At 45.7% G+C, this 12,178-nt stretch overlaps 1 protein-coding gene across 2 annotated transcripts in view; it reads left to right on the forward strand.

Moving 5' to 3' along the window:
* Positions 1-11,740, forward strand: part of adcyap1r1b (adenylate cyclase activating polypeptide 1b (pituitary) receptor type I) — a 32,777-nt gene extending 21,037 nt beyond the window's left edge. Inside the window, exons 4-14 of one of the 2 annotated variants that reach the window (XM_036521198.1) lie at positions 1,037-1,150; positions 1,880-1,980; positions 2,317-2,414; positions 3,097-3,229; positions 4,857-5,010; positions 5,551-5,611; positions 7,458-7,527; positions 8,315-8,406; positions 9,156-9,285; positions 10,129-10,170; positions 11,433-11,740. In XM_036521198.1, the coding sequence (XP_036377091.1) occupies positions 1,037-1,150; positions 1,880-1,980; positions 2,317-2,414; positions 3,097-3,229; positions 4,857-5,010; positions 5,551-5,611; positions 7,458-7,527; positions 8,315-8,406; positions 9,156-9,285; positions 10,129-10,170; positions 11,433-11,639 (1,202 nt within the window). In that variant the 3' untranslated portion in view covers positions 11,640-11,740. The remainder of the gene's footprint in view (positions 1-1,036; positions 1,151-1,879; positions 1,981-2,316; positions 2,415-3,096; positions 3,230-4,856; positions 5,011-5,550; positions 5,612-7,457; positions 7,528-8,314; positions 8,407-9,155; positions 9,286-10,128; positions 10,171-11,432) is intronic. The other variant, XM_036521199.1, reaches the window with a different exon arrangement.
* Positions 11,741-12,178: the final 438 nt, after the last annotated feature.

The raw sequence follows: 12,178 nt of genomic DNA on the forward strand, positions 1-12,178 counted from the left end.
TACAAACACAACTTTCACCTTTCACACACGCATACAAACACAAACTTTCACATTTCACACACGCATACAAACACAACTTTCACCTTTCACACACACACACACAGATACAGACAAAACTTTCACCTTCCACACACACACAGACTGACCACTTTTCCGTTATGGACACATGCTCATATACCTGTCAGGTGTCATGCAGCACAGGGAGCATCTTGTTACACCTTTTTTCCCTGTCATTGTCTCTGCATGGTTTTTGTTTTGAGTATGGTACCGTCTTCAGGCCACTCGTTCTCTCTCCCTGTCTCTCACACACTCTCTCTCCCTCTCTTTTCTCTCTCTTTTACTCTTGTTCTCTCTCTGTCTCTCTCTGTCTCTCTCTCTTTCTTTCTCTCTCTCTCTCTCTCTCTCTCTCTCTCTCATAATCACTCCCTCTCTTTTAATTCCCTGTATACCTCGGTGGTCGCCGGAGCTCAGATGCGAACTGGCACAGCGTTCTCTGGCTGTGACCTTCGACCCCCATCAGCTCAGAGTTCCTGCCCTGCTCTTCACCTCTCCCTGTAAGGGGCTTTAACAGGCGATATGTGTGGGCTCAGGGTTTTTACTCTTTAGGAAGGCTTATAGTAAGAGAGAATAAAGATAAAGAAAGCGTAACCCCGCTGTTGGTGCAGAGGGAGGAGGCTCAGTCCCACAGCGTTCTCTCAGCTCGGCGGCGGCAGCAGGGCGGGGCACGGAGCACAGTCCCCCCCTCCATTGCTATTCAGTGCAGGCAGCGCTGCAGCCGTCCCCGGGAGAGACGAGCACCGGGCGAGTGACCCTGAGGCACAGCGAAGAAGTCTGTACACAGAATCAGACCACACCACGCACACTGAAGGAGAACAATACCCTAGCTTTTAGCGCCCCCTGCTGGTCAAATGGCATAACACTCCTATTTCCCCAGAGAGCTGAGCAGCACAGCTGAGACTGTTGTAGGAATGCTTTAGTGTGTTTTCAGAGTGTTCCTAATACATCTGAAGCAGGTTTTCAATGTGTTTTGCTGCAGACGGGTGTCCGTGGATGTGGGACAACCTAACTTGCTGGCAGCCAGCGGCGGTGGGTGATGTTGTGGTCGTGAACTGTCCCGAGCTCTTCAAGGTCATGAGCCAGGAGGAAGAAGGTGAGTGACAGGTGTCAATCATGTCAGTTTCACTTATTTTTTCATAATTTGTAAGTGAAAATTTACCTGAGGGCATCAAGACAGTGCATAGACCAGAACAGGGAGCAGACTGATAATAACACTGCCATAAGTCCTCGTTCTATAGCTCTCAGAATAAAGACACAGCAGCACTGCAAAACCAATGCACCTAAACATGCGTGGGTTTGAGGGAGATCACCCTAAAGCGCCAGGTAGAGTGCCACTGACAGCCGCCTGTCTGTCTCTGACGGTTCTGTCATTCATTAATGAAAGCTCACACTCCACACCCAATTCACTCGGCTGCAGATCTACCATAATGACTCATATTATCTGTCCTCTAATGAGCCAGGATTTTCCCACTAAAACTTATGATCCCTCTGTTGATGTGAAAGCTGAGCTGTAGCCTATGTAATCACCTGCATTTTAATGATGGCAGTGCTTTATCACACAATTTATTACAGGTGTAAAGTCTTCCTTACAGTCTTTCTTGTACTTTGTACTTTGTGCCTTATGCAGTGAAATCCTAGATAACTATCTTTATTTATAATGATCCAAAAAAATAAATGGTTGCTTATTATTATTATTATTGCTGTTCTTGTTCTTATTTGTGTTGCTATCTGTATCACGTTTGGACTGGAATAGCCAATAGGATAGAGATGATGAATTGTGGATTATGTCTCAGCCAATGAGATTGGGATACTGTGCTTTCAGAGCTGGGGAAGGTCAGCCGTAACTGCACAGAGGACGGCTGGTCAGAGACCTTCCCCCACTACGTGGACGCCTGTCTGTTCGATGGCAACGGCACCAAGCCTGTAAGCTGCGGCCTGGGGTACACTGTGTAGTGAACATTTCCACCTGTAAAAATTCATTTCAAAAGAACATATGAAAATACAGTTAGTATTTCTGAACTACTACACATTCATGAGATATTGGTATTCTTAATAAGTGATCTATGGGTTGTATCTGCTATATAGATCATCTTGATAAGTATTATAACTGTAACATTATTATTATTATTATTTTATAAAGCATATCTCTGACAGTTGTGTTTGTTGTATTAATGTTAATTCTGAGTGATATCTCTGATAGTTGTGTTTGCTGTATTGATGTTCATTCTAAGTGATATCTCTGACTGTATTGTGCACCAGGACATGTACTACGTGTCTGTCAAGGCCCTTTACACAGTGGGCTACAGCACCTCCCTGGTCTCCCTGACTACCGCCATGGTGATCCTCTGCAGATTCAGGTGAGTGAAGCCAAAGCGGAAACCAGGTATGTGGAATGACAGCTCCGTAGTCCGTCTTCTCTTGTTCTCCTCCTTGGCGCTTTGCTGCCACCTGCTGCACTGGAGGCTAAAAGGTTGCATAGGAGCTACTTACTGTAAATACACACATTCTGTGTTGCTACAAACCTGTTTTTTTAAATGAAAAGGTCCTTTATAGACCTGAATTCCTGCCCGTGTTTAAGTTCTGGTGCTAAATGTTTTTTCACTCAGAACAGAGACCCCAGTCTGATCAATGTAGAACACAACAGATGTCTCTCAGCGTGACTTATGTACCAGACACACAGGCCCCCAGTCTTAATCCAGAGAGGAGGGCTACATGTTCTGTACGGATAGGCTGTGTACCATGTGCCCTTTACAGAGATGGCTTCAGCTCCTGGAGCGAGTAATAGTCTTTATAGATTTAACAGTGTCAGGCTAGCGTTCTGTGTGTGTGTGTGTGTGCGTGCGTGTGTGCGTGCAGGCGTGTGCATGTGTGTGTTGCATGCATGTGTGTGTTTGTGTGTGTGTGTGTGAGTGTTCTTTCAGAACACTTTCAGCTTAGAGATGTTTGAGTCTGGAAATTGAAAGAGCATCTGTGGACAGAGAATTACTGGCTGACTTGTACTTTATTCAGTTCGTGTTTATTGATGTCCTTCTCCTTCAGGAAACTCCACTGCACCAGAAACTTCATCCATATGAACCTGTTTGTGTCGTTCATCTTGCGAGCGATATCTGTCTTTATCAAAGATGGGGTGCTCTACGCGGAGGAGGACAGCAATCACTGCTTCCTGCACACTGTGAGTCACACACAACACACCACTGAGTCATACACACTGTGAGTCACACAACACACCACTGAGTCATACACACTGTGAGTCACACAACACACCACTGAGTCATACACACTGTGAGTCACACAACACACCACTGAGTCATACACACTGTGAGTCGCGCACAACACACCACTGACTCACACACACTGTGAGTCACACAACACACCACTGAGTCATACACACTGTGAGTCACACAACACACCACTGAGTCATACACACTGTGAGTCACACACAACACACCACTGAGTCATACACACTGTGAGTCACACAACACACCACTGAGTCATACACACTGTGAGTCACACACAACACACCACTGAGTCATACACACTGTGAGTCACACACAACACACCACTGAGTCATACACACTGTGAATCACACACAACACACCACTGACTCACACACACTGTGAGTCACACACAACACACCACTGACTCACACACACTGTGAGTCAAACAACAGGTGTCAGATACAGCCAGTTTATTATCATAACATGAGGATCATGTGGATTATTATTGCAATAAAGCATAAATCATGTAAAACATTGCTGTAATGAGGCACGAGTCACTGCAATTCATAACTCAGACCTCCCTCAGAAGAGCACTTGCATTCACAAACTCACACGCACAGCAAATTAGGTCTCATTTAGCTGCCAGCAGCAAAGCAAAGGCCAAACCGCAGACAGCTATTCTCTCTCTGTGCGGCCCCGGGGGGACGCTCAGAGCACTCAGCTCTAAATTATAGCGAGAACACCTGTACCTGCGGACCCCTGCAGTACGGGCAGATTGCCGACGCTCAGGCGCAATCTCATTAGAGGATACATTATCATATAAATGCTTCATTATCCCGCCTCAGTCTTCGCGACTCGAACGCATCTGAATGATGTCATCGTGCCTGAAACTGGATCGGCTGCTCTCCCACGGGCCGCTGTGGTTTAGAATATCCTGTCAATGCATTCTCTCTGGTGAGGCGTCTGCATTGGCTTGGAGTCAGATCGCTGATGTGGTGGGTCAGACCTGTGGGTTGTGGGTTCGAGTCCATTGACTGAAACTAATTGTATGGTTAAAGACGGCATGGACAAGTACATATGTTGTACCAGCAATAACTGGCTCAGAGCCTCTCTCTGATTCTATAATGTGAGGTTGCCATGTCCATGCATAGTCATCTCCATCCAATAACACATGTTCAGTAAGACAAGGGAAAACTTCCCCAGGAGTCCCCCAAAGAATGGAACAACAGCGCGGCCCCATCAGACTCCTACAAGATGTGCCTCCCAAAACCAAACTTTCCAGAGTTATGCTCCCCTGATTATTTCCGAGAGGGTTTTTTGCTTCAATGTGTACGATAAATCTGTCAAACAAGGCCCATCACTCTGAAACGTTGTCAATCTCCAAAGTCATCCTTTCATCATTTTCCTCACAATGATAACAAGAACATGCGATCGTTGTGGGATTTGTCAGATCAGGTTCTGAGGTAAAACAGCAAAGAACCATGATGGTTGGATTTAGGAAGCGTATTTGGGAGTGCCATCCTGCTCAGAATTTTAGGAGAGCCCTCTGCTCTCCTAACGCTGCCTGTGTGGGTCCCCCAGGTGGAGTGCAAGGCCGTGATGGTGTTCTTCCACTACTGCGTCATGTCCAACTACTTCTGGCTGTTCATCGAGGGCCTCTACCTGTTCACCCTGCTGGTGGAGACCTTCTTCCCGGAGAGGCGGTACTTCTACTGGTACACCATCATTGGATGGGGTAAGCTGTCAATCACCGGCATGGGGCGGGGCCAGGACCCCACCCTGCTGAGAGTAGGGCTGATGTCATTCAGCTTTGTTGATTGTGCATTTTACCTTACCTTTAATTGATTTATCTTCTAATTAACCTGCTAAATTTTGCATGTATATCATGACAAAATTTAGAAAAATTCACTATTGTTTGCTGTGAATATATAAACTGTGTCCCCCTGCCCTCACATTTATCTCACTAACTGGGCACACAGAGGGTTTAAATTCAAACCTCTTTGCATGAATAAATATGGTGATTGTCCACTGTCTGGTTGAAGACATTTCGTACCTCTCAGTCTCTCCTGATTGGTTAGTTGTGACGATGGGAGGGTAGTGACTGGTGGGTGTGCTTATTCCTGGTTCGGCTTGTGTCGATATAAAAAATGCTGGTTAAGCTCTGTTTGGTGTTGATGTGAACGGCCAGAGGTGTAAGACTGTACTGGCTGTGTAGACCCAGCTGCTGAGGGATGTGTTCACTTATTTCTGTGCCTTCCTCTGTTTACTCACTCAGGGACTCCCACAGTCTGTGTGACCTGCTGGGCCGTCCTCAGATTGCACTTTGATGACATCGGGTAAGAACAGTACACCTCAGCTGCCAACATACATACAACTGCACTCATATACACAGATGAGCCAAAACATTATGACCACTCACCGGTGAACCAAATAATGTTGATCATCTCCAAACCAGGGCACATGTCAAGGTCTGGGTAGATTAGATGGTAAGCGAACAATCAGTTCTCGTAGTCAACGTGTTGGATGCAGGAGAAATGGGCAGGAGTAAAGAACTGAGCAACTTTGACAAGGGCCAAATTGTTATGGCCAGACGACTGGGTCAGAGCATCTCTGAAACGGCAAGGCTTATGGGGTGCTCCTGGTCAGGAGTGGTGAGTACCTACAGACAGTGGTCCAAGGAGGAACAAACCACAAACCAGCGACAGGGTGTTGGGGCGCCCAAGGCTCATCGATGCACGAGGGCAACGAAGGCTATCCTGTCTGGTCTGAAGGTCTACTGTGGCACAAGTCACAGAAAATTTTAATGATGGTTACGGGAAGAACGTGTCACAACACACAGTACATCACACCCTGCTGCCTATGGGGCTGTGTAGCTGCAGACCGGTCAGAGTGCCCATGATGACCCCTGTCCACCATTGGTAGTGCCTACAATGGGCATGCGAGCATCGGAACTGGACCTTGGAGCAGTGGAAGAAGGTCACCTGGTCCGATGAGTCCCGTTTTCTTTTAGATCACGTGGATGGCCGTGTATGTGTGTACCATTTACCTGGGGAACTGATGGCACCAGGATGCACTGTGGGAAGACGACAAGCCAGTGGAGGGAGTGTGATGCTCTGGGCAATGTTCTGCTGGGAAACTCTAGGTCCGGCATTTCATGTGGACTAAAATTTGACACGTGCCACCTACCTAAACATCGTTGCAGACCAAGTACACCCCTTCATGGCAATGGTATTCCCTGATGGCAGTGGCCTCTTTCAGCAGGATAATGCACCCTGCCACACTGCACACATTGTACGGGAATGGTTTGAGGAACATGATGAAGTGTTCAAGGTGTTACCCTGGCCTCCAAATTCTCCAGATCTCAATCCGTTTGAACATCAGTGGGATGTGCTGGACCAACAAGTCCGATCCACGGCAGCTCTACCTCACAACCTACAAAACTTGAAGGATCTACTGCTGATGTTTTGGTGCCAGATACCACAGGACACCTTCAGGGGTCTTGTAGAGTCCATGCCTCGGCAGGTCGGCTCTGTTTTGGCAGCACCCGGAGGGCCAACAGCATATTAGGCAGGTGGTCATAATGTTTTGGCTCATCAGTGTACACATATATACACATGCACATATACACACATACATACACAGCTGTGCATGCGCACACACAGAAACACACACATACATATACAACTGCACGCGCTCACACACACACACATATACACATACCCATACACACATTTTTTTGCAGTATAATTTTTGTGCAGTTTTAAAGTGATCACCATTTGTAACACTGAGGTGACTTGTTTCAGTAAAATACCCACTACAAATAATAACTGTAATTCTGCCCTGGCCACGAGCTTCTGCCAAGCCACATAAACAATGTAAAGAATGTTGCTGGTGAGACGTCTTTAAAGAGGTGTAAAGTGCCTGCTTTCTTTGGATAGAAGCACTGGTAAGGAGGGTAATGAAATTTACGGTAGTGAGAGGTGAACTCTGGCCAGGAACCCTGCCGAGTGAGAATATTAATGGCAGCGAAAGAAATCTACCCCTACTTTCATCTGGAGAGTGAAATTTGGTATCAAGTGGCCTGAGAATGCAAATGTTCAACTTTACTGTTGTTCCCATGGCGATGATGGTGTGATATTTATTGAGTGTCATGTGCCTCTCTCTTTGCCTCTTTGCTCCCAGCTGCTGGGACATGAACGACAACTCCACCATCTGGTGGGTGATCAAAGGGCCTGTGGTGGCGTCCATCATGGTGAGTGACAGATGTGTCTGAACAGCGATCAATCGCGCAGATGCTGCCGCCCACAGGACACTAGGAAATATCCTGCGTGCTGTTTTTCTTTTTTTTTTTTAATGTGAGAAATGTATTTTCCCCTCATTGCAGAGAGATTCCACTGCCCCAGTGTGTTATGGTAGAGTGGTTTAATGTTTTATAATGTTGATTTTAAAACATCTTTTTCAATAGCAGAAACACATTGGTAACTAATATTGACATTCATCTGCAATATGTGTAGACTCCTGTTTAATTACTTCAGGAGTTTAGGTACATCAAAGTACAAGTCTTTTTGCATTTCCGTTACTTGGTCTACCTTTTGTATATTTGAGGATATTGTATGAATGGTCCGATAGGACCAAGATGCATGTTTGTAGAAGAATAAAGAGTGGTCATAGTTTTTGCTGTGAATTTGATCAGTTATTCACTCATGACAGACAGACACATTCAGGTGACTGATCATTGCATCATCACCACATCACTTTGGAAAGATGTTTGGCACATAGGTGATGAAGTGATTTAATCTGCTGAATGTGAGGCCTTGAGAAAATAAAGAGAGGAAAAACACCGACAGGAACGGATATGCTTCGCTTCTCAGGAGAGGAATGTCTTTATGTTGTCAGTCTGATGGGAGCTGGACTAAGACTATGTGATGTTTACAGTTATCTATTTTCCTCCAAGCATGCATGCATAAAAAGAGTTTTGTGATAATTCTGACAAAGTATAAAGAAGATTGGCATGTAATGCATGTATTTTTACCTTCCAGATAAACTTTGTCCTTTTCATCGGCATCATAATCATCCTTGTTCAGAAGCTGCAGTCCCCAGATATCGGAGGCAACGAGTCCAGCATTTACCTGTGAGTACGAGCTGACCACACCCAAACAGATACGCCAGTGCACTCTGACCCCATCCCATGTGACTACAGAGGGGACTGACAGTTGCTTTTCGGAGGGAAAATGCAGTGTTTTCAGCACAAGGAAAACAGGGACCGAACTCTGTGGCCTCCACAGTTACGCCAGAGTGGCAGAAACACGCTCAGGCTCGAAACACACGGCACCAAACACAGTCACATGTTGTCACTTGATGATCCTGTGAGTGATCGGAGTATGAGGCTTTGTGAATCTCGGAAATGGATGACTCATGTGACTCTCCGGTGTGAACCAGTCCTGGTGTTTTGCCACAGAGAGCAAAGTCTTTCAGTTCAGTCTGACCAGTCTAATTATGGCTTTAATCTTTGCTACCTCCTTTAATTGCAGCTCACTGACCAGTATTGTAGAAAGCCCATTGCTTATGCACTGAATCAGAGTAATACAAAAAACTGTTTGGGTATTCTGTACACCTGTAGGTGTTATGCTTTTAGCCTCATGCATTTCTCTTGAGCTCTGTCTGTGTGGTCTTAGCATATTGTATCCACTAGATGGTGCAGGTTGATAGTTTGGACAGCTTTGTTATTTGTGTAATCCCCTGTACGTTATATGTCTGAAGACAGCGATCTTATCTTAATAATATAATTATGGACCATTGTTCATCTGAGCACCACAGAGAGGCTTCCCCCTTTTAAATCTTTAAAATTCCCTTTTTTCCCCATGTGACTCTGATTGACAGGAGGCTGGCCCGCTCCACTCTTCTCCTCATCCCCCTGTTCGGCATCCACTACACTGTGTTCGCCTTCTCCCCCGAGGACGTGAGCCAGAGGGAGAGACTGGTGTTCGAGCTGGGCCTGGGCTCTTTCCAGGTAAAAAAAAAAAATCACAACAGCGAACACATTACAATATGTGTGTGACGCTTGTGTAAACAGAGGGGGATTCCTGTGAATGATGTGTTTGCTTCTTACGCGTATGGTGCAGTCACTCGGAACAGAGTGCACTTTGTGTCACAGCTTGAGATGAGCACTGTGTGGCTGTAGTATCACATGTAGCCACTAGAGTGTGCTGCTGCACAAAGAGAGAAGTCTGCCGTTAGTATTCCACAAGGTCTTCCTGGCTGAACCCTAGATGAGCTAATTAGTTTCTGATTTGCTCTAGCGCTTAGTGCAGCATTCTGAGCTGATTGCCTGTGAAACATCACCACGGCTGCCACTGCACTGGGAGTCCTGCAGGGATGCATTAATGACTGTCTGTAAGAGTTATTTTAGCAAACAGGGCACGGTAATGTCCCACTGTCTGTTCATCTCTCTCAGCAGTTTGCCCTGTCTTTGCCCTGTCTTTCTGGGTTCAGTTTTTCTACATACAGTGCAACATAATGAGCTCTGTATCCTCCCTGCTGTTCCAGTCTGTTGACTGGTGGTAGTGTGCCACTGTATTAGACGTACTGTGTAAGTCACTCCAGATAAGAGCATTTGCCGAATGATAGTAATGTAATGATGAATGGGGGCAGGTGTGGTGAAATGTGAAAGGAAAATGAGGAAAAATGGGGATTGGGAAAATCACTTTCCTGTAACAGACAGCAGTATGTGTGTGTGTGTGTGTGTGTGTGTGTGTGTGTGTGTGTGTGTGTGTGTGTATGTGTGTGTGCGTGTGTGTGTGTGTGTGGTCTGGTCCGTTTTGTCTCTAAGGCAGTGTGTTGTGTTTCTCCTCAGGGGTTCGTGGTGGCGGTTCTGTACTGCTTCCTGAATGGAGAGGTAAGCACTCGAAAGACTTTTCCATTTCATCCTCTTCGTCAATCCAGTTATATAGTTTCATTTTCCTTTCTTTTCCAAATTCCTTTGTTTCTCTATTACTCACCAGTTTATTGCTTTTGCATCACCTTGTCTGCTGGTTCCATTCAGTTTAAATCTCTGTAAATTACCTGTTTTCAGATGTGACTTGACTCCTTCAAGCCTATAGAGGCTTGGTACCAGTGATACCGTATACATCAATAAGCATTGATTCATTCATTCATTGATTAATTCAGTCAGTTTTTCACTCGCTCACTCTTTTGCTGCATTATTTTATTGACGTTCAGACTAACTTGCTGTTGGAGTAGATCCAGGCTTTTGTGTTTGTAGTGTTCCCACTTGTGCACTTGTAGCTCTGTTTAAAGCAGGAACATGTCTCATCTCTGCATTACCTGTCAAAGACATTTACTTTCTCTTGCATTGACCTGAGAATGCTTTACAAGGGCAGCTGTTTTTGAAGCTATGTATAGCATATATACAGCAGTAAAGTTTCAGGCACAAGGCGTCCCATTCCTTCCCTGCTTCAGCCCTACCTCTGAGCTGGGAATGCTGGGATAAATAGTGCCCACGACTGAAGTTCATGCTCTTGACATACATTTCCCGTAAGTGCTGATCTAGGGTCAGTTGTGCTGTTCAAGCATATAATGGTTAAGTTTGAAACAGTGGATGGGAAACCTGACCCTAGGTCAGTGTTTACAGAAAACTTCTGCCTCAAGCTTTAATAAAGTGTGAGAATATGGGCTGAATCAGTCAAAGGAATTGTGCCTCATATCACAGAGCAAACATTGACTTTAATGCAACTTTAATGCAAAAAATAATCATAATTCATATGAGGTTAGTGTTTCTGATGTGTGTGCACAGACACAGAGATGGAACCCGATGCCAAATTGGACGTTGCAGTTTTCATGCTCCTCACTTTAATGCCTTCATCTCTCCAACACATCCGCCATTCTCTGGGTGCCATCAGGCAGAAGTCACAGATAAAGCCCCCAGTCGAGCATCTTGATGAAGCTGCTATTTTCAGCAGTGGTCTCCATAGAGACACGAATCCCAACTCGTGGGTACCAAGCCTGGTACACCAGCTTCTTGTACAACGTCTGTCTCACATATAAAAACAGGAGAAAGGCGGGGAAAAGAAGAAATTATATAATAATGATAATAACAATAATAATAATAATAAGCGTACACCTTTACAGCCCGGTACATTAAAAAATGACCTTTTCAAGTTTCTCCCTAAAGGTGCAGTCGGAGATAAAGAGGAAATGGAGGAGCTGGACCGTCAACCGGTACTTTGCTGTGGACCTGAAGCACCGGCACCCTTCGCTGGCCAGCAGTGGGGTGAACGGGGGGACCCAGCTGTCCATACTGAGCAAGAGCAGCTCCCAGATCCGAATGTCCAGCCTGCAGGCCGAGACTCCGGCCACCTGAGCTAAGGAGCCCTGCTGGGCCCCGCCGCCCAGGCACTGACCACTCCCCTCACCCCCACACATATACCTCATACATGTACACACTCATACATACACACACATACATACATACATGTACACACTCATACTCACACATACACACACACACACACACACACACACACACACATACACATGTACATACACACTCTCATACACATACAAACATACTTACTCTGATACACACACACTTATACGCTATCATATACTGTACACATGTTCACACTGATAAACACACACATGCACATGCTCATACATTCACTCAGTCATATGCACATATATAGTATATAGTCATGCACACTCTACTGCACACACACACACCTGACCACATGCACATGCTCTCTCCTTGTCTCTCTCTTGCACACACACACCCACACACACGCACTCAAAGACACTCACGCACACACACACACACACACACACACACATACACACACACACGCAAACATATTCACACACAGACTCCTTCCTCTTTGCCATGTTCAGGTTATACATGAACCACCTGC

The sequence above is a fragment of the Megalops cyprinoides genome, chromosome 2 (assembly GCF_013368585.1).
Source record: "Megalops cyprinoides isolate fMegCyp1 chromosome 2, fMegCyp1.pri, whole genome shotgun sequence".
Classification (NCBI taxonomy): Eukaryota; Metazoa; Chordata; class Actinopteri; order Elopiformes; family Megalopidae; genus Megalops; species Megalops cyprinoides.